Below are 24,598 nucleotides of genomic sequence, written 5' to 3'. Positions count from 1 at the left end.
TTTTGTTCTTGCAAACACTCTTGGAATCTGCATGTGCTTTTGGGTTTGAGTATGATGATAAGCCAGTTATTGGAGCTTATGTTTGTGTCTTTGTGAGAATGGACATGTTTCTAGAGCCTGGATTGATATGCCTTTGGACCCCTGACTTGCTAATTTGCACTTCGGTTTTTGCTCTGTCAGATAGAATTACAACACCTAGTTACTGAAATTCTGCACATCTGATTTTTATTTTACTTTGTGACTGTTGCATGATTGTCATGTCCTTTTATGATGCTATTATTTTCAGACAGTCAAGTTTTAATGTAGCCGGGTTGGTTTGATGAGTAAATGGTAAAATTTGGGCAGCTCTACTATGTTTCTTTCTGTAAAATGTTCGCTATTTAATGATATTGATTAAGGTAAATTTAATCAGCTCATCTTGTTTTTTTACCTATGTATGTACCTAATATTTTAGTATTTCTTGTGCCTATGCCTTCATTGCTTCAAGTCTGGACTTTTCTTGCCTTCATCTCATTGATATGAATATTACAGTTGTAGATATTTTTGGATATAATATCCAGTTGTATAATATTTGATGCAAGGGGTTGCTTGATCTCGAGTAATGTTTGATGATATAACATAAAGCTGTTAGTTGACTGTAAACTGTACTGAAAATACAACTTGTTGACCTGGGTTACAGGGAAAAGAACTGCCTGATGCTGGGCTGTTGGTATCCTGGAAATGGTCATGCGTTTATATTGTGGTAAAATGTTGTTTTTACAAATGCTAAATTAGGTATATTAAGTCCGATCAGCTTTAACAAAACATAGAGTTCCCTCTAGGGTTTGCTCTTGGGAGGGTTTGCCCTAGCTTAATGCTAGTTTTTTTCTTCACTTTCGAAGGGTATTTGTGTCATACACTAATGGCCACTGAAGTGATACCGGGTGCTGAGGAACCAAGTAATGAGAAGGAGAATATATGGGAGGAGGAAGGGGAAGAGGAGGCGGCAAAAACAACGTTGGCTGTTTTGGGAAAGATCTGGACAGAAAGGAATGTAAATGCAAACGCTTTGATAGCTACGATGAAACGAGTATGGAATCCTAAACATGGAATGGAGGCAAACTGTATAAAGAAAAACATTTTCTTCTTCCAATTTCATCACCGGAGAGATAAGGCTTTTGTCATGGATTCACAACCGTGGCATTTTGATCATCATGTACTAGCTTTGACAGATGTTAAAGGTAATTCTAGACCCTCAGAAATGCCTTTATATCAAATACCTTTATGGGTTCGAATCTATGACTTGCCAATTAAAGGGAGAAATAATGAAAATAACGCAAAAACTATTGGGAATAAGGTGGGGGTTTTTGTGAGTATGGATAAATCTGATGTGGTAGGAATAAATAAATCTCTACGGATAAGGGTCTTGGTAGATGCTCGAAAACCATTATTGAAAACTGTGGAATTGAAAATGAGAGGGGTAGTAGAGAATATCAAAATCAAATATGAGAAGTTACCTGTATTTTGCTATGTTTGTGGTAAGATGGGTCATGGAGAAAAAGACTGCAATTTGAACACAGGAGACGCTCCAGTAGACCGATCTTATAGTCAGAAATTGCGAGCATCACCTTGGAGAGCAAATAAAGGGAATGTTGAGAAAGGAGATATCACTAGGGCTAGACAACTCTTTGTAACAAAACAACAAAAACAGAAGATAGACGTATCAAAAATTGTTTCGGATGTCACAGAGAAGTTGCAGGTGGTGTCTTTAACTCCTGAGAACAAGGAAAAACTAGTAGCTTTGAACATAAAGGAGAATGTTGAAATTGAAGTAATTGAAGTTGAAGGCTTTGCGTCCAAAGAAGCAGATGAATGTGTCAAGGGAACTATTGCAAAAAAATCAGGGCAACATTCAGAATCTTTTATAAGCCCATCAGAGGCCCCAGCTGCAAATACAGCAGTCCCCCCTATCTCCCCAACAGCTTTAAATATTATTGTAGAAAATACGGAGGAGGGTACTGGGTCAAATAGAAAATGGAAAAGAATGGCTCGAAGAGGTGGGAAAGAGGACAGTAAAAGCGTTGAGGTTCTAGATCTTAAGAGGCTTCGAAATGAGATGGATTTAGATTGCGAATCAGGTCAGGTTGGAGGAAAAAAGAGCAAAAGCTCTATCCCTGTAGTTCAATCTACAGATGTTTTGGCGGAGGTTGGTTTAAGCCAGCCCCGCCGGGAGCAATGAATCTCTTATTTTGGAACTGTCGGGGTATCGGCAACCCCTGGACAGTTCGACAGCTTCAAAAATGGAGCTCCTCGTATGCCATTGACATGGTCTTCTTATCAGAAACCATGATAAACAAGAATTCAGTCGAAAATCTTAAAGATAGATTAGGTTTTTCAAATTCTTTTGGGGTTGGAAGTAGAGGAAAGGCAGGCGGTTTATGTTTGTTTTGGAGGGATGAAAAAATAAAATTTACGTTGATTTCTTACTCACAGAACCATATTTGTGGAGATGTGGAGGATAATAGTAAAAGCTGGAGATTTATGGGCATTTATGGATGGCCAGAAGTGACAAATAAACATAAAACATGGAATTTGATGCGTCAGCTATGTGCTAATGTGAACACTCCTATTGTTATTGGAGGAGATTTTAACGAGATTCTTAGCTATGCTGAGAAGGAGGGAGGTGTTGACACAGACAAAAGAGAGATTGCTCAGTTTAGAGAAGTTATTGATGATTGTTATCTGTGTGACTTGGGTTTTGAAGGATGCTGGTACACTTGGGAGCGTGGGCGAACTCCTGAAACCTGTGTTAGGGAGCGTCTTGATCGTGTCTTATGTTCCTCTTCATGGCTGGCCCTGTACCCTAATATAGGGGTTGAACATCTTGTTCGCTATAAATCAGACCATTCTGCTCTCTTGGTTCGATTTACTCTACCAGCGAGACAAAAAAGAAAGAGAACAGGATTCAAATTTGAAACATGTTGGCTGCTAGATAAGTCTTGTGAAGAAGTGGTTAAAAGAGCATGGGACAGGACTACAGGGGAAAGCTTGCCAGAAAAGATAAACGCAGTTGCTCGAGGGTTAGAGGTCTGGAGTTTTGACAAGTTTGACAACTTGGGAAAACAGATAGGGGAAATAGAGAAGGCATTACATTTATTGCAACAACAGCCAATATCGCAAGTAAACTGTGAAGAATGTGCAAAACTAGAAAAATTACTTGATGACTTACATTCAAAACACGAGGCATTTTGGTATCTTCGTTCCCGAGTTGCTGAGGTGAAGGATGGTGATAAGAATACAAAATATTTTCATCATAAATCTTCTCAAAGAAAAAAGAGAAACCAGATAAGGGGTCTCTACGATAACAGTGAAGTATGGCAAGAGGATGAAAAAGTCATTGAAACTATGATTGAGAATTATTACCAAGAGCTTTTTTGCACTTCTTCTCCATCAAGTGTGGAACTCGAAGAGGTTTTAAAACATGTGAAAAGGGTAATATCTGAGGATATAAATGCTACTTTGCTTAGACCTTTTTCGAAGGAGGAGATTTACTCGGCCCTTAAACAGATGCAACCATGTAAAGCGCCCGGTCCTGACGGAATGCATGTTGTATTCTATCAGCGCTTTTGGCATATAGTGGGAGATGATGTTTTTCTTTTTATTCAAGACATACTTACTGGTATCACATCCCCGAGAAAGCTGAATAAGACTAATATCGTCTTAATTCCAAAGGTTAAATCACCAAAAGTTTTGTCAGAATTCAGGCCAATTAGCTTGTGCAATATTCTTTACAAGCTGGTGTCTAAAGCTATTGTGATGAGGTTGAAGACTTTTCTCCCAAAAATTGTATCAGAAAATCAGAGTGCTTTTGTTCCTGGCAGGTTGATTACTGATAATGCCCTTATTGCTTTGGAATTATTTCATACTATGAAGAAGAGGAGTAAAGGAAAGAAAGGATACATTGCAATGAAATTAGATATGAGTAAGGCTTATGATCGAGTAGAATGGGGTTTTCTAAAAGCTTTATTATTGACTATGGGGTTCGATGGAAGTTGGGTGAATCTAGTGATGGACTGTGTCTCGACTGTATCGTACTCTTTTGTTCTAAACGGTGGAATCTGTGGCTCAGTAAATCCTTCTCGAGGTCTCCGTCAGGGTGACCCCTTATCCCCATATCTATTTATTTTAGTAGCTGATGCATTTTCTTGTATGATTAATAAAAAAGTTCAGGAAAGGACTTTACATGGAGCAAAGGCAAGCCGTAATGGACCTGATGTCTCACATCTTTTATTTGCAGATGACAGCTTACTTTTTGTGAGGGCTAACCGACAAGAATGCTCAGAGGTGGTTGATATACTCAACAAATATGAAGTAGCATCAGGACATAAAATTAACTATGAAAAGTCGGAAGTGTCCTTTAGTGGGGGAGTTAGTCATGCACAAAAAGATGAGTTACTAGGACTTTTAAAGATAAGGCAAGTTGAGAAACACGCTAAATACCTTGGTGTTCCTACTGTTGCAAGCAGGTCAAAGAAGGTTGTCTTTGGGGTACTTCTTGATAAAGTATGGAAAAAACTACAAGGATGGAAAGAGAAGCTTCTCTCGAGAGCTGGAAAAGAGATCTTATTAAAATCAGTCATCCAAGCGATGCCAACTTACCTTATGGGAATATATAAGTTGCCATGTTCGGTGGTAAAGGAAATTAACTCAGCTATGGCAAAGTTTTTCTGGGGTGATGCTGGTACAAAGAAAAAAATACATTGGCGCAACTGGGAAGTAATGTGCAAGGCCAAATGTGTAGGTGGAATGGGGTTTAAGGATCTTAAAATTTTTAATGATGCACTTTTGGGAAAACAAGCATGGAGATTGGTACAACAGGAGAATTCACTTCTCGGAAGAGTAATGAAAGCAAAATACTATCCTAATTGTACTTTCCTTGAGTCAGCTTTAGGTTATTCTTGTAGTTACTCATGGAAGAGTATATGGAGTTCTAAAGCACTGTTGAAAGAAGGACTTACATGGAGAGTTGGTAATGGATCAAAAATAAACATCTGGACGGACCCATGGCTGGTGGATGAAAATGGTCGTTATGTTATGAGTGATCCAGTTAAGGATTTAAACCTTGTCAGTGAACTAATTGACCACGACGATAAGGAATGGCGTCAAGAGTTGATTAGAGAGCTTTTTTGCGAGAATGATGTCAAGCGTATACTAGCCGTTCCATTGAGCTGGAGAAATCAAAATGATGATCTCACTTGGGCTTTCACAAATGATGGAATTTACTCGGTTAAAATAGCATACATGTTGGGTCAAGGGATCCATCTTTAAGCTGTGCATGAAGCTTGGTCTGTTATTTGGAGTCTTGCTGTATCTCCGAAAGTCCGTCATTTCTTGTGGAGAATTTGTACAGAATCTCTACCTGTAAGAAACTTGTTAAAACATCGTCATCTTATTGAAGATGCAACATGCCCGCGGTGCCATCAAATAGATGAAAGTGCACGTCATTCCATTTTTGAATGCACCAAAGTGATTGACCTGTGGGAGAAATGTGGCTGTGCAGAAATGAGTAACTGGGAGAGAGTAAATTCTGGGTGTGATCTAATTGCTAGCTGGAAGAATTTTCATCCGAAGAAGCAACAATATGGTGCTACTCTAGCGTGGTGTATTTGGACGGAGCGAAACCAAAGAGTCTTTGAAAATAAAAGCACTTCAAATGACATTATTGGTGCTAGAGTTAAGAGATTAGTAGAAGAGTATGGAAACTACAATACACACATTTACAAACAACCAACGAAGAACGGTAAGCAAAGCTCAAGTAAGTGGTTAGCACCTCCAATCAGTGTTACAAAAATAAATATGGATGCTCCGCTAGCTATTGAGGGTTGGATTGGCATTGGTGTGGTTGCCAGGGACTTCACAGGCTCAGTGATTTTTGCACCTACTAAAAGAATTCGAGCTTATTGGTCACCGGAAGTTGCTGAGGCAAAAGCTATTGACATCGCGGTAAGGCTGGGCAGAAAATACGGACTTGAGGAAGTGATCCTTGAATCTGATTGCAAAAATCTGGTTAATAGGCTCTCCAAAGGTGTAACATATCTGTCTGATTTGGATTATGTGTTAGATGACATTCGTGTAACTAGTACCTCTTTTAAATCCATTAGTTGGTCTCATGTCAAAAGAGATGGTAACTCAGTAGCGCATCACCTTGCTAGGTTATTCCCTTTTGGTTCTCAACAGGTCTGGGAGAATCATTGTCCCACTGAAATTGTCCCTTATGTAAACATGGATATCTTGTCTCTTGATCAATGAATTAGTTCTGTTTTTGACTCTCAAAAAAAAGTCCGATCAGCTTGATTCGGCCTCCAGAGAAGGAGTATCTATGTCATCGTTTGCAAGTTAAAGAAGTAACTAAATAATAAAGGGCTTTTACTTTAGCAGCATATTCTCCCCTCTTTATAGGAGGTTCCGAGGTTGATAGTTCAAGTCTCTAACTTGAAATAAATACCCTATTAACATAAAAAAAAGCTAGTTTTTTGGGAGATCAAAATTCAAATGAAGCGTGAAAACTACAGATGTCAAATGAAGAAACATATTGTATTACAATCATACATTTCATCTTTGGGTGAATAATTTGAGATCTTTAAAGAATTTTATTATATTAAGTAGCATCCTAGATGCAGTAGAAACGGAAAGAAGAGACATATACACTTTCAGTTGTTCGGCTGGTATAACTTACTCCATGGAATAAACTACCCCTTGTACCTTACCAGTTATCTCTGTCTCTGTCATTGGATTCTCCTCTTCTTCTGCTGCTGCTCTATATGACTAGGACGAAGTTTTTTAATCACAACTTTCATAGGCGAGAACTCAAAAGTGTGACCACCCGTTGCTACATTATGATTGTTAAAATACTAATACAAGATCCGGAAAGAACCTTCTTCTAACACTTCCGGTTGTTTAACAACGACGAACATAGGACATGTTGAATATAATTTGAAGATTAATTTTGCCATGACAACAACCTTCTTCATCAAGATATGAGAATGACTAAAACATCAGAGGTGGAAAGACATAAATATGAAGATGACCGTGTGACCCTATCAGTAAATAATTAACACGCATTTGCAATAGATTCGCGATACTTTATTCATATATATATATATATATATATATATTTGATTGTATAAGGTATGTATAGTACCTTTTTAATTCTATTAATGTTTTAATAAGCAGAAAAGGTTAGGAAAACCAAGAACCAATATTTTTATAAGGAAACAAGTAACAAGCAGATGAAAAAGTACCTTGCAGCATATATTGATACTCCTGTATGTATATAGGAATCGCAGTTTAGAACGGCTTAAACTGAAAAAGACACGTGCATAATCACTAAGCTACTGAAGTGATGAGTTCTCTTGATTTTGGTCGCCCAAAGAAAGTGACAGCGTGGAACTTTGTTTTGGCTTCAGGTGTAATGGAGCATGCAACAAAAATAAATGATGTAGATAACAAGATAATTCAAGGAGGAAAGATGTGTATATATACTTTTGTACACTTGCACTGCACTAGAACACTACTGCCAGTGTCGATCATTGAGTCCTATGATAGAGAAGATGACACGGAAGCTAAGATATCTTCCTCTTTCGCTTCCTTTGATATTTTTTCTTGTGTTTATGATCAATACAGAGGAGTTGAGAGTTTGCAGCCTTGATCAAAAGTTTAGTAGAGTTGATTTTCCAGATGACTTTGTTTTTGGTTCTGGGACTTCTGCTTATCAGGTTATTTCACCCATTTTTTTTCTTCAAATTGTCTAAATTATTCACAGTCCCTATGTTTTGATCGTCTTGGAGCTAACTAACTACATATGTATAAAAGGTTGAAGGAGCAGCATTTGAAGATGGCAAAAAGCCTAGCATTTGGGATAACTTTTCTCATTCTGGTTAGGCATCGATCTCTCAAGTTCACATTTTATTTCAAAAAGAAAAAATTTAAATTAGCTCCTGTTTGTTTGTTTTGTCGTTTCTCAACATCTATTTTCTATGACTGGTGCATTAAAGATGCCTTGGATATATTTACCAGGATTAAACAGTTCAGATTTTTTTCATTAAGGAATTCTTTTCAGCTCATAATCTGTTTATAGACTACAAGGTTCAGAATTCTTTGATTTCTAAATGTGTTTTGTTTGCTGATTTCACATTACAATAAGAAGTTTTTGGCGATTCCCAAATTACAATTGGTTTTGAAAATCTGATTCTTTTGCTTTGTTGAACACTGAATAACTCAGGTCCTGGAGCCAATGGAGACATAGCATGTGATGGATATCACAAGTACAAGGTCTATATTAACTAGTATTTTATTGTTTTCTTAATTCTCCTCTTCTCTTCACTGTTCAGTCTCCTTCGTGTAATTATTAGCTAGATTATCCAAATAGACTCTTATTAGTTTTCTTTTCTTCTGATTTGATGAGTATTTACTGGAGATTAATGGGAAAAGCTCAAATTCTTGACCAGAAAGCTTTGTAAAATATCTCTCTCCTGATTTCTTGTATGCACATTTTATGTGGCAGGAAGATGTTCAACTCATGATCGACACAGGATTGGAGGCCTACAGATTTTCAATCTCATGGTCAAGACTTATCCCTAGTATGTTCATCCTATTTTGTCATGTTAATTGGCCGACCTTTTTTCTTCTTGGCTATGTTGTAGTGAAATTCATTGACGGTTTCAGAATCTAACTTCTTTTTTAGATGGAAGAGGACCTATCAATGCAAAGGGCCTACAATATTACAACAATGTCATTGATGAACTTACCGGCCACGGTAGTTTGAGATATAAATACTGTTTGATTGTTATAAATTCACCAATTTGTCAGTTACTACAATTTAGAAATGCATATCTCTTACTGCTAATCATGCAGGAATACAACCCCATGTTACTTTAACCCATTTTGATCTACCACAAGTACTGGAGGATGAATATGAGGGATGGCTTAGCAGAAAAGCAGTGTATGGTTATGAAATCCCTACACATGTGAATGCACACGCAGAGAGACACAATTGCTTAAGGAATTACTTAAAATACAAAAATACATAACTTGTGATTCTACTTATGCAGGAGAGATTTCACTGCATATGCTGATGTGTGCTTCAGGGAATTTGGTGACAGAGTTTTCCATTGGACTACTTTTAATGAGGCCAATATGGTTGCAATGGCTGGTTATGATATGGGAATGATGCCACCAGGCCGCTGCTCTACTTCGTTATTAGGAATAAATTGCACCAAAGGTAACTCATCGTATGAGCCCTACTTAGCTGCCCATAACATGTTGCTTGCACATGCATCAGCTGCAAGGCTCTACAAGAAAAAATACAAGGTAATATATGCTGTTTTTTGTAAGTCTAAAATTACTTGGTTGATGAGTTCATTGATCATCGTTTAAGGACTCAACATATACAGGGTAGGATAAATTAAAATCAGGACCTACAAGTCTGCTTGCTAAATAATACATTCCTTTTCATATGTTGAAGCTTTTGGCTTGTGAATACTGAACTTACACTTTTGAAATATTTTTACTCATGACGAGTGTAACTAGAGATGGTCTGATCATGCAGGCTGCACAGCGAGGCTCTATTGGAATTAATGTTTTCGCGTATTGGTTTGTTCCTTACTCAAAGTCACCGGAGGATGTGATTGCAACTCAAAGAGCCAATGAGTTTTATGTTGGTTGGTTAGTAAAAAGAATTATAAATTGAATTCCTCATTGTTCTAATGAAAATGCTGTTGTATTGTGCATCTTGGAATATAATAAACAAAATATGATCTCGGTTTTTGTTTTCACATATTGAAGGCTTGTAAATCCGTTGGTCTTTGGCGACTATCCCGGCATAGTCAAGAAGAATGCAGGAACAAGAATTCCTGCCTTCACGAAAGCTGAATCCAAATATCTCAAGGGTTCTATTGACTTTCTTGGAGTAAACCATTACGCGACTACCTACATAAAGGACAGATCCAGCTCCCTTAATTTGGAGGATAGGGACGTAATGGCAGATATGGCAGTACAAATCTCATGTATGCTAAATGAATTATCTAAAAACTTAATGTGCTAGTTTAACTTTTTTGTTGGGAATTTATTGTTTACTGAAAGAACTTCCTTCATGCCTCAGATGGAGGTAATCAAGATGAGAGGTCTCCTTATGAGGTCAGAGCTTAAATTCAAAAATCATAATGTCAATTAATCATTGTTATTTTCTCTTGACGTTGCCTAAACAAATGGTTTGGCCGACTACCTCTAATATGCTAGGGTCTTGGAGAACTACTGGATTACTTGAAGCATGTATACAACGATCCTCCGATATACATTCATGAAAATGGTCTCTAATTTTTTACTAGTAGTTTTTTTTGGTCAGATTTCCTACAAGTAGTTATCTATACTAAAAATTTCAGTAGTAGAAATGGCTTGTGCAACACCTTATAACATTAGCATGAAAACTCAGCAATGCTAAGGCTCTACAACTGAAATAAAGCAGTAAATTTAATTAAAAACCAGAACTTGTATTTAAACAGAAGATTGAATGCGGATATTTTGCAGGCAAGGCAACACCAAGTACAAGCTCGTTGATTGATACGTCAAGGGTAGAAGTTATGCAAGGCTTCATTGGTAGCATGCTAGATGCATTAAGGTATGAAACATACAAATTACCTCAGAAATTACTCTAATGATCTTTGGTAGTGATTATTCTTTCTTTTCTTAAATTGGAAAAAGGAATGGAGCAAATGTAAAAGGGTACTTCAGCTGGTCATTCCTAGATGTTTTTGAGATTGTGAGGGGGTCAAAATTTGGCATGTATTATGTGGATTTCGATGATAAGGACCTGAGAAGATACCCTAAGCTCTCTGCATACTGGTATTCCAGTTTCTTGAAGGGAAGAAACATGAACAAATACAATGTGGTTGAAGTTCAAGATATACAGCTGACTCCCAACAATCTTACATCAGGCTACATTGGACCAAAGATTATATAAACAGCTTCGGCAACAATAGATAGAACTGTTGCTTAAATCTACTGTAATATTATATTATACGACTAGTAATTTGTAAAGGGAACAGGCTAGTAGGATGTGTGTGACATCAAGAATTAAAATTTTATCTTAGCTGTGCATCCAATAAGAATCACAACTTATCTTAACTGTGCATCCAATTGTCTTAGTATTCATTCTGAATGAGCGAGAATTGAGACTCGGAATAAATGCAACACTTTAAATATCTGATCTGTGCATGTCTGCAGATTTTTTTCTTAATGAATATAGCGTGTAGAAAATTACAGTCTTGTCATTATTTCCCTAGATGCTATGACAAGTGAAAATAATGAGATATCAATTGATTATTGATTTATTTCGAACCAGCAATCTATTGATTATTGATTCATTTCCATTTATATGATTGTCAGCTTCTTCTATAAACAGCGGCCACGAGAGGGATCCATTGAAATATGCACACCACTCACTTATCACTTGCACCCATTTGCCTAAATATCTTGTTGACTTTAGTGGTCTGGCAAATCAAGTAAGGTTCCCATTTGATGTGGATCTCTTCACAAAGAAAGAAAAGAAGAAGAAGAAAAGGGATAATAGAAGAAAATGATATTTCAAAAGAACACGATCAATCCAGAAACGTGAACTTTGAATCTCAAATTGCTTAGATCAATCCAGAAACGTGAACTTTGAATCTCAAATTGCTTAGATCAATCCAGAAACTAAGTAATTTGAATCTAATCTTCAAAACAATCCAGTAATTGAAGTTTAGAGAAAAGAAAAATTACTCATAATTTATCTCAAAACACAAGTTTTATATCATTCATTGTCTCTCTTAAAAAATTACATGAGAAGGGTATTTATAGGCTTAGACAATAACTCAAACCCAATAGGATTCCGAGAGAAATTCAATATCAGCTTGAATTAGCCAATATCTGAATTCTTCCAGGAAACAAATTTAAAAATCAAATCCGAATAAAAAAAAAGACAAAAACCAAATCCAAATAGGAAAATAAAATCCTAAGTGCTTAAAACAAGAAAAACTCTTTCAAGTGAATGGTAAAAACTTGCAAGCAAAATTCAAATTAATTATTATATAATAATCTGCTACTTATTCAACTTCATGCATTGCTCTTTTATTCCTTGTTGTCCAAGTAAGCTGCATAACCCATGTTTGCGTCCTCACATAACCACATCCAAATTAACATATTCATTCCTTGATCCTCGTCACCTTTCATTTTCACTATGCTAACATGTCTGTTTGTCTACAGCTTCTTCTTTTCTTTTTCTATAACTTTGCATCACCATGAGATTCTATAATTAGCATATATTTGGTCCCTGCTTTTTTGTTATTTTGGTCATTCTAAACTTAAAATTTGTTACAGTTATGAGAATAAATTGTTTTTTCTTTTATAGTTAAATAACGAGATTAAATTCTCGTGCACAACAGAAATTGTCGAACCACTATAAAATTTCGGTTCTTGTAATTCTTAAATTTTGGTGATTCTCTGCAGAATCCGACGCTATGACTTATATCCGGGCTCCACTTTATATATCATGGTTTATGGATCATTAGCCCTTCAAAAAGGTTGAGGCCATCAATGGAAGAGAAAGAAAGTGAAAATTAAGTAATTACCTAAAAGAAGGGAAGTGAAAAGGCAGTTGCCCTGAACCTTAAAAACATGTGTGTGTTTTTTCCCCAGTCCCTACAACTATATTGAAATGTACAGCACAAGAGAAAACATGCATAGGACATGACTTAATGTCAACACATGAATACAGTTATAGAAATGTCAAGTGTGCTACTGTTATAGTACACAGAAACTGAGAGATAGTAGGCAAGGGAAGAACTGGACAGAGCGGCGATAATGATAACAGGGACTAGCATGGTAATGATATTTGTTTTGATGACACTAATGGTGGAGATGAAGATTGATAAATTGGAAGCTGTCAAAAGTTTCAGCAGACTCGATTTCCCCCTCCTCCTCACTTTGTTTTTGGTTCTAGCACTTCATCTTACCAGGTATGTATGTGTTCCATCTAATATGGATCCTCTATAAATGCGTGGTCGATATTTAGGCACATGCTAATAAGCATATGAATCAGAGATACAGTTATTTGTTTAGGATGTTTAAGCTAGTCGAACCTTTAGTCCTAATATAACATGATCACAAATTTTACAATGAAAATTTTCTTAACATGCAAGGTGGAGGGTGCAGCATTTGAAGATGGAAGGACACCTAGCATTTGGGACACCCATGCTCATTCTGGTCACAATATTCTCCGTTCTTTGTTTACTTATCCTGCTTTTTAATTACTCCCCTTAATATTTAAAACAGGAACTTTCTATTAATTAGATTTTGCTCAGTAAAGTTATATGCTTGTAAAGTTATATACAAGGGAAAGCAGTTATACACTTCTACCGCGTTAAAGACTAATTCATGAGCTCAGGCAACGCATAGATACATCATTGCTGCACAATTATCACTTACCAAAGCAAATTATGCATATATAAGTACCCTGATTTTTAGAATATTTTCTCCTCTTTTTAGAGTCAATATCTTGTGGCAGGAAGAAGTCCATCTGATGGTGGAGACTGGCTTAGAGGCATATAGGTTCTCCATTTCATGGTCCAGACTTATTCCAAGTATGAACACTTTTTATTATAATTACATAATGCTGGTATATATGTAATTGTTTTCTCAGGCATGATGGCCATTTTCTTTTCAGATGGAATTGGAGCTGTCAATCTGAAAGGACTACAATTTTATAACAACCTCATTAATGAACTAATTAATCATGGTACAGCCTAATATTCAATTTAAACAATATATAGTAAATGTCTGTTTTGTTTTCCTTCTGGGGGATGGTAAATTGGAAGGACTTGATAAATAATCTCCATTCCCCTCTTTAACCCGATTCTGTTGATTGTAATATATATAGACTGCTACAGGAATAATACCTCATGTTACACTATTTCATTACGATACACCACAAATACTTGAAGATGAGTATGGAGGATGGCTTAGTAAGAAAGCAGTGTAAAGACTTGAAAACTCTTCCTTTGGTCGTGTTTGCACAATTGCATCTTTCATATGTGCACATATACTCGTGCATGATGCAGAGAACTCAATGCATGATATATTGGTCTATGTGAATGCAGGAAAGCTTTTGTTGCTTATGCTGATGTTTGCTTCAGAGAATTTGGTGATAGAGTGCTGCATTGGACTACCTTCAACGAACCCAATGTTTTTGCCCATTACGTTTATGATTTTGGAGTATTCCAGCCTAACCGATGTTCTTCTCCCTTTGGAACAAATTGTACTAAAGGTAACTCATCAACTGAGCCATATATCGTTGCTCATAACATCATACTGGCACATGCAGCTACGGCAAGATTGTACTTGAAGAAATACAAGGTACCATATCAGTTCAATATGTTGTGTTATAAAGAAGCCTGTTGGTAAAATAATACAATTAATTCTAGAGAGTAGGCATGCAATTTATTTTATTCTGTATTCGATGAAATTTTCTTTGGCATGTAAGCAACCAATTACTAGTATGGCAATCATAGAAGCATACTCCACTCATTAATTTAGTAATAGGAGACATGTTATGCAGGCTGTGCAACATGGTTTCATAGGAATAGACTTATATGCATACTGGTATGTTCCTTACACCAATGCAGTGGAAGATGCTATAGCAACTGAAAGGGCTTATGACTTTTTTATTGGCTGGTTAGTCACAAATCACATCTAATTTTGTAAATACCTTGCATTATTGCATTACAAAATTCTATTTATTTTCAGGATATTGAGTAATTCATGCTTGAAGCAAAGATATGTTTTTGTTTTATACCTAGTCTCGATTTCAGGTTTCTAAATCCCTTGGTTTATGGTGATTATCCTGATATAATGAAGAAGAATGCTGGGACAAGAATTCCAACCTTCACCAAACTAGAGTCTAGATTAGTGAAGGGCTCATTTGACTTACTAGGGATGAACCATTATAAAACAATACAGGTCGAGGACATGTCCCTCAGTCTCCAAATGGATGTCAGGGACTTCACAGCGGATATGGCAGTAAACTTGATATGTATGTGAATTATACAAAAATAGCCGCGAGTGCCATTGTCCAAAGCAGATTTTAAGATTTACAGAGCCAAACGTACCTTGTAATGATATCAGTTATATTTGTTAGGTGATTTTATGTTTTTTTCCCTATGCTATATAATCAAACTCTTGGTGCTGACAATCTTACCGAATTTTTATTGCAGTGAATGACAGTAATGTTCCACAAGGTCAGGTAAGGGGTGAAATCGACTTCTTTAACATTACCTTTTCATTGGTTATTTTAAATGTTGTCACTAACAATGTTTAATTGTTTATTCAACACAGTTGCCTTCAAATCCAACAGGTCTGAGAGACCTTTTGGAGCATCTTAAGAATCACGGGAACCCTCCTATATACATCTATGAAAATGGTATCTCTCTCACACATATAATTTAATCAAGCTCTCCTATAATGTGCATAGAACTTGAGTTATGAGAACATTTAGTCTGTCACAAGTTGCCAGTGCATGATATAGAACATATACATAAAACATTTCAGCTTTTGGAGATATGCCATAATTCGAAGTAAGAGGGATTCCTCTTATCCAATGCCAAGAAAAACCAAACCATCTTCTATTCTTTTGTTAATTGATCTAGTCTCTGAAGCTACACGCTTCTTGCTTATGTAGGTCAAAGTACAATCCGCAATGGAACACTACACGATATACCAAGGGTACAATACATTCAAAGTTACATTGGCAGTTTGCTTGATGCAATAAGGTATGCATACTCAGAAAACCAAGTTAGTATGTTTATATCTAAGCCAGATGGTTTTATTTCGTGTCTTGTATGCTTTAGAAGATGAATTATGTCCCCTCATCTCGGAACGTTGGGCTTAATAATCTTTATCTTATAATATCTGATATGATGTTTTTTGTCTTCTCTCTGTGTGCTCTTATTATAATGTTGAATGGCCGAAGGAATGGGTCGAGTACAAGAGGGTATTTCATATGGTCCTTCTTAGATGTCTTCGAGTTAATTGATGGTTATGATTCAGGCTATGGCTTATACTATGTGGATTTAGATGACAAAGACCTGACAAAGTGGTACTCCAATTTTTTAAAGGGAAGCAGCACAAGTCTAGATCAGGTTATTGAGATTTCCCCAAATGTATTCTTAGTAATAATATGACTACTAGAGATTGGTTCAAGTCCTCATAGTCATACATACTGGTTATGTAAATCACAAAATGTATCATGTAAAATTTTCATATATGTGTTACCTAACTTACGAAAAACATTCACCAATCTTATGTCCACACCAGAAGATTATTGACAATATCAATTAATAACATATCACATTAATTCAATGGCTTGAATCAAACGATAAATTATCAGTTTGCATTCACATTTTCCCTCTCCATATAAATTACCATCACTCTTGTAGGATATATTGAAAGAAAACCAGACAGGAGTCGATGATAGCACGATGACAGTGGCAGAAGCAGAAATTGCAGAGAGGAGTGTGGGTACAACAATAGAATTCTAACAAAACATCGAACCCCAATAGTGAGAATTTCTGGACTGCACTAAGAATATATATGATATTTGATGCAAAAATCCTTCTTTTGATTGGTTTAAACTGTACAAATACCCCAATTACGATACACAAATGAAGATCTTCCTATGTATACTGGTTAATTTTTTGTGAAATAGTCAGTCTTTAGGTTTTATACATGCACTGAAATAAACTTCCAGGTTTAAAACCATAAATGTAAAAAAGAGCTAGTCAGAAAACAAAGATGAAGTGCATGCTATAGCCTATGGATTCCATTCCAATGTTGAAATAGAGTATGTAATATAGGTATTGGCTGGAACTTTGGGTTGGTAGCTTCCCCCTCCCCTGTAATTTGTCAGAATGTATGTAATGTACTACTGATACTTGATACCAGTACTATCGGTTTTGTTCAGAGATCGATAATCTCAATTGCCTTTCATCAGTGCAGCTAATACTTGATACCAGTCAAAAGTTGGTATGCAACCATAGTTCACTGGTTTGCGGGAGTCCACTCTTACAACAGAGTTAAAACATCACTTAATTCTTGATCATCACTCATAAATTTTAGTTACATTTCTAACAAAGTATTTCAGTACACTTCCAATTCTATATTTAAAATTAGTCAAAGCTTAACAACAAGAGACTCAACCACCATGACAGCTCTTCATTTGCTCCGAGTAAGTTTAATAGCAGGCCTTGGGTTTTTTTGAAGATGAACATGCAAGGCAACTGAAAGAATTCACTCAACCAAATGTGCTTGACTATTTAGTAGTACTGTATTTGCTAACGGACAGGATAATTTGATTCGGTTACCCAAGTAGGAGATTGCGGAGTTACATAATGTCATCATCGGCTCTAATTTGATTCAATCCACTACTGTACCTACGGAACGACTACTAGAACTTTTAATGTGTCGTTTATTATAATTTGGTATGATATGTAGGTGCTTAATCAAATTCACGCCTGAATTTATTTTATTTCACTTTTTTAGTTCCACCCCATGTTTGATTCTCTATAAATACATAATGAAATTTTACTTTTTAGGAGTAGTTGGTAAAACAAGACAAAACAAAGAAGAGGGGTCCCACATATCATAACACATTGCCCCACATAATATTCGGGGTTGACACTCCGGAACAAGATGGTTGAGACCACACACCTAAAATAAGAAACATTGCAACCAAAAAACGAATAAATTTTGCCTAAAGCTGTAACCTCATCTGTATTTTTGAATCTTCTGGTTGAGACAAGTTTAGTGGATATTGTAGCACACCAACAGGGGATACAAAATCATTTAAATAGACAAGATTAATTAATAGTAATAATGGGGAGTAGAGTAATAGTAACAATTATGTTAATGACAGTAGTGGTGGTGGAGGTGCAGTTTGACGGAGCAAACGGGGTCACTAATTTCACCAGACTCGACTTTCCCCTTCCTCCTGCCTTCGTTTTTGGTGCCGGCACTTCAGCTTACCAGGTACTACTTGTATCTTTACATACTATATTTCAATTTTATTTCTTTTAGTAATTATCAACATGATTAGTAGTAGTACATCAAGTCAATTAAGGTGTTAACTTGGTAAAACATAAATATATCATGAAACTCGTGCTAGGCTATTAAAAACTTGCCATGGTTATTTTTAAGGTTTAAAGTAACTCCCAAGAAATTTTACTCCAAACTTCATAAGCTTTGCCCGACTAGGTTCAATAAGAAAACGAGTTGGACTTTAAAAATATATATATTGTCTCGTAGCCAAACCGAGCTTAACTTGGTTCGATATATGAACTCGAGTTCGATAAGACAAAACTCTGACTCACTTCATTTTACAATCCAAAGTTAATATCATTGTCTTAATGCAACTTAAAATGCAAGGTGGAGGGTGCAGCACTTGAAGATGGAAGGACGCCTAGCATTTGGGACACCTATGCTCATTCTGGTAATGATTTTTCTTTTACTTATTACTTATCCCTTTCTTTTTCTTCTGAATGTAGACAACAATAGATATGTTACCTTTAAGTTAACTGTATGATGCTGTCATTGGACAAATGTACAATGTAGTATCTGTTATCATTTACAAATTATACATCTGAGTATCAGATATTACATTTATCAAATGGTGTGTCAGACATCATTATTTTGATACATGGATTGGTAAAAAAAATTGGACTTCTAATATTATTTGTATTACTGTTATTGGTTATCTAGTTTTATATAAAACTTTTAATTTATGTTTGCACTCTTCTCACTACAAACCTAAATTTCTTAAGACTGAAAATTGGAAACTAGGGAGTTATCTATGACCTTAAAATTGTGTTTAAATTTAATTTTAGGATAATTTTACGGGCATTGGAGTTTAGGAATTCGGAATGAAGATCTCTGTTACCAAACCTGTAGTTCATTGTTACAAACTTACAACTGGTCTTGAACTTAGAAGGCTGAAATTGTTGAAATCGCGATCTTAAGTTAATCATAAAGTATATCTGTTGATGTAACTGGTTCATGTATTTTCTTCATTCACATAGTATATTTCTAAATCAACCTCTTTAGATCTTATTACGGTAATTTCCTTTATTCACAATAAATGGTCTGAGGCTCAGTGAATACTTTCAGAAACAGGATACACAAATGGAGCTAATGGAGACGTTGCATGTGATGGTTATCACAAATACAAGGTTTGTATGATTATCCAAACAAAAGTTTATTCTTTATTTCTGCTCCTAATTATATATTTCCTTTTATTGAGCTTATGACCTTGGTCATTGGAGAGGGGTGGCTTACCTGGTTAACCCACATCCAAGCAGGCTACACAGATGTCACTAGAATGGCTTACCTTCAAATGTCATACTCCCTCCATTCCAATTTATCTGTCTTATTTGACTTTTTACGGTCAAATTGACCCAACTTTGACCTAAAATTTCACATAGTATAATATCGAAAATACTTATAAAATTTATATCATTAAAAAATATGTTTAATCTACTTTTATATGTATATTTTAATTTTTCAAAATGATGAAAGAATGAGCTTTTATTTACGGTCAAAGTTGAGTCAATTTGACCATCAAAAATCAAACAAGACAGATAAATTGGGACGGAGGGAGTAAAAAAAATATCTAGTCATTACTCCCTCCGTCCCTTTTTAGTTGTCACATTTGACTTTTAACCGGTCAAATTGACGTTTGACTGAAGTTTATTACTCCCTCTGTCCGTAAAAACATTTCTCATTTGTGTTAGACATGTTTGTCAATGCACACTTTTGATTGTTAATATCTTTAATTTCGTAGTAGTATTAAGTATAAAAATTTCACTGTATTAAAGTATTCATAAATATGAATCCAACAAGATCATTCATGACTATATTTGTTTTTATAGATTAGATGTAAATTAGTAGTCAATCGCTTAACGTGAACAGTGTAAAAAGTCAAAATGGAAAACGTATTAAGGGACGGAGGGAGTAATATTTTATCAATTGATAATATAAAAAAATATCATTAGAAAGAACTTTTAATCTACTAAAAATGTAATTTTCAGTTTTTTAAAATAATGCAAGAATAACTTATAATCTTTGGTTAAAAATTAGTCAATTTGACCGATAAAAATAGAAATGTGACAACTTAAAAGGGACGGAGGGAGTAGTTAAGAAAGTTACTACATTCTATAACATGAAATATTAAATCCTAAATTCACATACTGATGGTGTTATGTATATTGATATGCAGACATTGTATAAGATACACTAAGGCTGCACAAATTATTAATTATTGAAAGTAAAGCTTTATACATCTGTTTTCCTGTAAAACAGAAGATGTAAATGTATATCCTGATACTTTAGAGTATGTTCTCTCCTGAGTCAATATTTTGTGGCACAGGAAGATGTTCATCTGATGGTAGAGACTGGCCTAGAGGCATATAGGTTCTCTATTTCATGGTCGAGACTTATTCCGAGTATGCACACCTTTCATTACAATAACATAATTTTGTTCTATTAATTGTTGTTTTCTCATGCATGATGGTCATTTTCTTTTCAGATGGAACTGGAGCTGTCAATGCGAAAGGACTACAGTTTTACAACAACCTCATTAATGAACTAATTAAACATGGTACAACCCAAATGTTCACATCTGTAGCAAATATCTGTCATTTTGTTTTTATAATTGGAATAGTTGTGAATTAGAAAGACACTCTGAAAATGATCTCTATTCCCCTCCCTTAAATCCAATTTCGTTGAATCTAATATACATACTGCGTGCTCACACAGGAATAGAACCACATGTTACATTATTTCATTATGATACACCACAGATACTTGAAGACGAGTATGGAGGATGGCTTAGCAAAAAAGCAGTGTAAAGACTTTTAAACTCTTGTCATTGTCATGTTTGCACTACTATATCTTTCTTATGATGCAGCATGTTTGCACATAAGACATGAAGTGAATGTGAATATATTGTCATTTTTGCAAATGTAGAAAAGATTTTGTCGCTTACGCCGATGTTTGCTTCAGAGAATTTGGTGATAGGGTGCAGCATTGGACCACCTTCAATGAGCCCAATGTTTTTGTCATGTTTGGTTATGATGTAGGAATGTTACCGCCTAATCGTTGTTCTTCTCCTTTTGGAACAAATTGTATAAGAGGGAACTCGTCAACTGAGCCATACACCGCAGCTCATAATATTTTAATGGCACACGCATCTACTGCAAAATTGTACTTCAAAAAATACAAGGTACCACAACATCACTTAATTATATGCTACAGTATTAAGAAGCTCCTTGATAAATAATGCTAAAATATTAATATCTGATAGTATGCAATAATTCATGTGATTTCTTGTTGTATTTGTATTTGATGAACTAGCTACTAGTATCGCATCGCAGACCTTTAAGCATTAATCTAGTCATACAATGATATAATGTAGGATGCGCAACATGGTTTCATTGGACTAAATATTTTCGCGTACTGGTATATACCTTACACAAATGCAACGGAAGATGTTATTGCAACTCAAAGGGCAAATGACTATTTCATAGGGTGGTTAGTCACAAATCCTATTCACTCCTCTAAATACATTGCATTATTGTCTCCTTATTCATTCCGGATGTTGAGGATTGTATGCAAAAAACAGAGTTAAGTTCTTTTTTTATGCCAAATCCCAATTTCAGGTTTCTAGATCCCTTGGTTAATGGTGATTATCCCGAAATAATGAAGAAGAATGCAGAGACAAGAATTCCAACATTCACCAAACTAGAGTCCAGAAAGGTGAAGGGTTCATTTGACTTCCTAGGATTGAACCATTATTCCACAGCACAGGTCAAGGACATGTCCATTAGCCTTCAAACGGATGGGAGGGACTTCTTTGCTGATATGGCAGTAATGATTAAGTGTACGTAAATTAAACAGAAAAAAATATAGCTGCTCAGTTTCATTATATATAGAAATTTGTAATGTTCAATAATCAATCCTTGTATTAAATATCTCTTTTGAAAGGGCTATCAATGCCATTCTACTTGGTCAAGTGAATCAGATTCTTGGAGCTGATAAACTTTCTATATTTCTGTGCAGTAAATCAAAGTGATGTTCCACCAGGTCAGGTAAGGGGTGAAATTAGCTTATTACATTTCCTCTTTTTTTCTTCATTCTTCATGTTGTCACTAAATAATGTCTATTCAACACAGTTGTCTATAAATCCAACAGGCCTAAAAGAACTTCTGGAGTATTTGAAGAAATATGGGAACCCTCCTATCTACATCCATGAAAACGGTACCTCTCTTAAACATAGAAGTTCGGTTGATCAAGTTGTCCTATATTGTACACGGAACTAAATTGAGAAAACAGAGAATTGAGTGTGTACAATTTTTGATCCATTTTGTGTACATTGCAACTTTTAGGTAAGGTGTCCTTTTGGGTGTTTAGAAGAATCTAACCACGTCTCTATTTTTTGTAGCATGGTCTAATTGTTTAAGCTGTGTGCATCGTGTTTTGTTAGGTCAAAGTATAATTCGTAATGGAACACTGAATGATATACCAAGGGTACAATATATTCAAAGTTTCATTGGCAGTTTGCTGGATGCGATAAGGTATGCCTTCTCAGAAATCAAGTACATTTCTTTACATCAGGTTGATGACAGATGATTGTTATTTCATGTCTTGTATAAATATACCTCATTTTTTTCAACTCAGGCTTAGAAATATGTCTATTTGTGTAGTCTTACGATGTCTAATACAATTTCTTTGTGTTCTGTTTCTATTGCTATGTTATTGTTTGGCGAAAGAAATGGGTCAAATACACGAGGGTATTTCATATGGTCATTCTTGGATGTATTCGAGTTGCTAGATTGCTATAAATCAGGCTATGGCTTGTATTATGTGGATTTAGATGACAAAAATTTGAAAAGATATCCAAAGCTTTCTGCACAGTGGTACTCTAATTTTTTGAAAGGAAGAAATCCAGATCAGGAGATTGAAGTTTTCGCAAACATGTCTGACTTCACAGGACATCAGTTCTCTCGGTAGAGGTGTAGAGATACTCCCAATAATATGCCTTGGTACAAGATTGGTATGAATCTTTGTCAGCGATGACCATGTAAATTCAATAATGTATCATGAACTATATATGATGATGTTTTTTCAAAACCGACATCTTATGATGTTTTTAATCACAATAAATTAGTTACTTTACAATCTAATAGTTACTTGTTAATTTTCTTTACTTAAGTAGCAATTACTTGTTAATTTTGTTTTCTTTACTTAAGCTAGCCCAACTTCTACATTTCTGCTTCATAATGAATCAGCTAAAGATAATAACAGTTATAATAAGAGACTGAACCAAAAGATCTCTTAACCTTAGCGGTTGGTTTTATGCTTCCGAACCAGGTTTATGAAGCAATAGGGTAAAAAGAATTATTGGTAATTATTTTGGATACTTCCGTCGAGGGACTTGCTTCAATCCAATTCAACCTTCTCCAAAAGTTTAATTTACCTAAACTGTCCTGTTGTAGTGAACAAAGTCGTGGACATGAGGCATGCATGACATGCTTTGATTTATAATATTACGAAGTGGGCGTGAATTCTCAATTATTATTTGGCTAGTTGATACCTGGGTTAACGGCATTTCTTTGGTGTCCAGATTTGACGAGACTGTTGTGTGTGCAGCTGAGTCTAATATCAGACATAAAGTGCAAATTTTTATGTGTAGTGTGGTACTTGGAACCTTCCCACCAAATCATACTCAAATTGGGGGGGGGGGGGGGGGGGGCTGTGTGAGCTAGCGGCGCAAGTGTAACCATGATAGAATAACCTGGGCTGCTCAATCCTAGAACGTACATTTCTTTCTTTTTCTTCTATCTGCCATACCATACGAGTTACGAGTCTCCCCAGATTGGGTCAGGGCTATTTGGCACAGCTTGGCTAGACCCAAGTGTTGTTTCACCCTTTGGTTAGCGTTCAAAAACTGGTTACTTACAAAGGAGAGGATGGAGCGTTTTGGCAAGGGAACGAACTTGCAATGTTTGCTATGCAACTTATTCGGTACATGTCCGTTTGCAGCGGAGATTATGCATGAGCCTTATTTTAATTTCTCCCGGAGATTGGACAAGTTACTTGAATGGGCAGTTCTGCGTTGGCAGACTTGGCACTACCTCTGTGAAAGAGAAGTTCTGCTTTCTTTACCTTGCCATTGGTGTGTACTGGATGGTTTGGAGCGGGTGTAGGACAAATTTAGCCTATTTTTACGTAAAATTGACAAAAATAATCAATTTCTGAAAAATTGGCCAATTTTAGCCGATGGATACCCAACTGTCAGTGGAGTATCCACTTTATATAAGATAACAACTGGCAGTGGAGTATCCCATATATGAAATACTCAAATACCCTAACTGACAGTGGAGTATTCAATCGGTCAAAATTGATCACTTTTTTCGGAATGACTATTTTTGTTAAATTTTTCAAAAAATCGGCTATTTTTGTCATTTTTTCTTTGAATAAATAC

At 35.7% G+C, this 24,598-nt stretch overlaps 3 protein-coding genes across 9 annotated transcripts; all 3 read left to right on the top strand.

The window, feature by feature from the left end:
- Positions 1-7,381: 7,381 nt before the first annotated feature.
- On the top strand, positions 7,382-10,996 carry LOC141702319 (beta-glucosidase 11-like). Its single transcript, XM_074506024.1, has 14 exons — positions 7,382-7,445; positions 7,663-7,754; positions 7,852-7,915; positions 8,261-8,310; positions 8,543-8,618; positions 8,723-8,794; positions 8,893-8,980; positions 9,090-9,371; positions 9,568-9,702; positions 9,823-10,043; positions 10,139-10,173; positions 10,276-10,345; positions 10,564-10,654; positions 10,738-10,996. The coding sequence occupies exons 1-14, from the start codon at positions 7,382-7,384 to the stop codon at positions 10,994-10,996; spliced, it is 1,599 nt and encodes a 532-aa protein (XP_074362125.1).
- A 1,378-nt stretch (positions 10,997-12,374) lies between these two features.
- Positions 12,375-16,667, top strand: LOC141708625 (beta-glucosidase 22-like). Of its 4 annotated transcripts, none has more exons than XR_012569553.1 (13): positions 12,375-13,028; positions 13,212-13,275; positions 13,577-13,652; positions 13,736-13,807; positions 13,959-14,046; positions 14,169-14,424; positions 14,627-14,742; positions 14,880-15,100; positions 15,282-15,310; positions 15,403-15,487; positions 15,746-15,836; positions 16,114-16,205; positions 16,503-16,635. XR_012569553.1 is itself a non-coding variant. In XM_074512340.1 (13 exons), exons 1-13 carry the CDS (start codon positions 12,874-12,876, stop codon positions 16,602-16,604), a joined length of 1,524 nt encoding a protein of 507 aa, XP_074368441.1. In that variant the 5' UTR covers positions 12,375-12,873; the 3' UTR covers positions 16,605-16,662. The 4 variants fall into 4 exon arrangements, 3 of the variants coding, with proteins under 3 accessions (XP_074368441.1, XP_074368442.1, XP_074368443.1); XM_074512340.1 differs by having other exon boundaries at positions 16,037-16,205; positions 16,503-16,662; XM_074512341.1 differs by lacking the exon at positions 13,959-14,046 and having other exon boundaries at positions 14,169-14,335; positions 16,037-16,205; positions 16,503-16,667.
- A 1,119-nt stretch (positions 16,668-17,786) lies between these two features.
- LOC141708624 (beta-glucosidase 22-like) lies at positions 17,787-23,297 on the top strand. Of its 4 annotated transcripts, none has more exons than XR_012569551.1 (13): positions 17,787-18,090; positions 18,487-18,550; positions 19,225-19,286; positions 20,483-20,558; positions 20,642-20,713; positions 20,872-20,959; positions 21,082-21,337; positions 21,530-21,645; positions 21,774-21,994; positions 22,174-22,202; positions 22,287-22,499; positions 22,598-22,688; positions 22,884-22,930. XR_012569551.1 is itself a non-coding variant. In XM_074512339.1 (13 exons), the coding sequence occupies exons 1-13, from the start codon at positions 17,938-17,940 to the stop codon at positions 23,122-23,124; spliced, it is 1,548 nt and encodes a 515-aa protein (XP_074368440.1). In that variant the 5' UTR covers positions 17,793-17,937; the 3' UTR covers positions 23,125-23,297. The 4 variants fall into 4 exon arrangements, 2 of the variants coding, with proteins under 2 accessions (XP_074368440.1, XP_074368439.1); XM_074512339.1 differs by having other exon boundaries at positions 17,793-18,090; positions 19,231-19,286; positions 22,287-22,371; positions 22,884-23,297; XM_074512338.1 differs by having other exon boundaries at positions 17,793-18,090; positions 22,287-22,371; positions 22,884-23,297.
- The last annotated feature ends 1,301 nt before the right edge of the window (positions 23,298-24,598 follow it).

This window comes from Apium graveolens, chromosome 2 (genome assembly GCF_009905375.1).
Source record: "Apium graveolens cultivar Ventura chromosome 2, ASM990537v1, whole genome shotgun sequence".
Taxonomy (NCBI): domain Eukaryota; kingdom Viridiplantae; phylum Streptophyta; class Magnoliopsida; order Apiales; family Apiaceae; genus Apium; species Apium graveolens.
Note: the sequence above shows the minus strand (reverse complement) of the source record. Positions and strands in the feature narration are given on the sequence as shown.

Excerpts from the sequence above, each read along its gene's own strand:
- LOC141708625 (XM_074512340.1), top strand. The coding sequence starts at position 12,874 with ATGATAACAGGGACTAGCATGGTAATGATATTTGTTTTGATGACACTA. Across the intron at positions 14,743-14,879 it reads TATGACTTTTTTATTGGCTG|GTTTCTAAATCCCTTGGTTT; the intron begins GTTAGTCACAAA and ends TCTCGATTTCAG. Across the intron at positions 15,311-15,402 it reads GTAATGTTCCACAAGGTCAG|TTGCCTTCAAATCCAACAGG; the intron begins GTAAGGGGTGAA and ends TATTCAACACAG.
- LOC141708624 (XM_074512338.1), top strand. The coding sequence starts at position 17,938 with ATGGGGAGTAGAGTAATAGTAACAATTATGTTAATGACAGTAGTGGTG. Across the intron at positions 18,551-19,224 it reads GGACACCTATGCTCATTCTG|AAACAGGATACACAAATGGA; the intron begins GTAATGATTTTT and ends GAATACTTTCAG. Across the intron at positions 20,559-20,641 it reads ATGGTCGAGACTTATTCCGA|ATGGAACTGGAGCTGTCAAT; the intron begins GTATGCACACCT and ends TTTTCTTTTCAG.
- LOC141702319 (XM_074506024.1), top strand. The coding sequence starts at position 7,382 with ATGAGTTCTCTTGATTTTGGTCGCCCAAAGAAAGTGACAGCGTGGAAC. Across the intron at positions 8,981-9,089 it reads TGGCTTAGCAGAAAAGCAGT|GAGAGATTTCACTGCATATG; the intron begins GTATGGTTATGA and ends CTACTTATGCAG. Across the intron at positions 10,174-10,275 it reads ATGAGAGGTCTCCTTATGAG|GGTCTTGGAGAACTACTGGA; the intron begins GTCAGAGCTTAA and ends CTAATATGCTAG.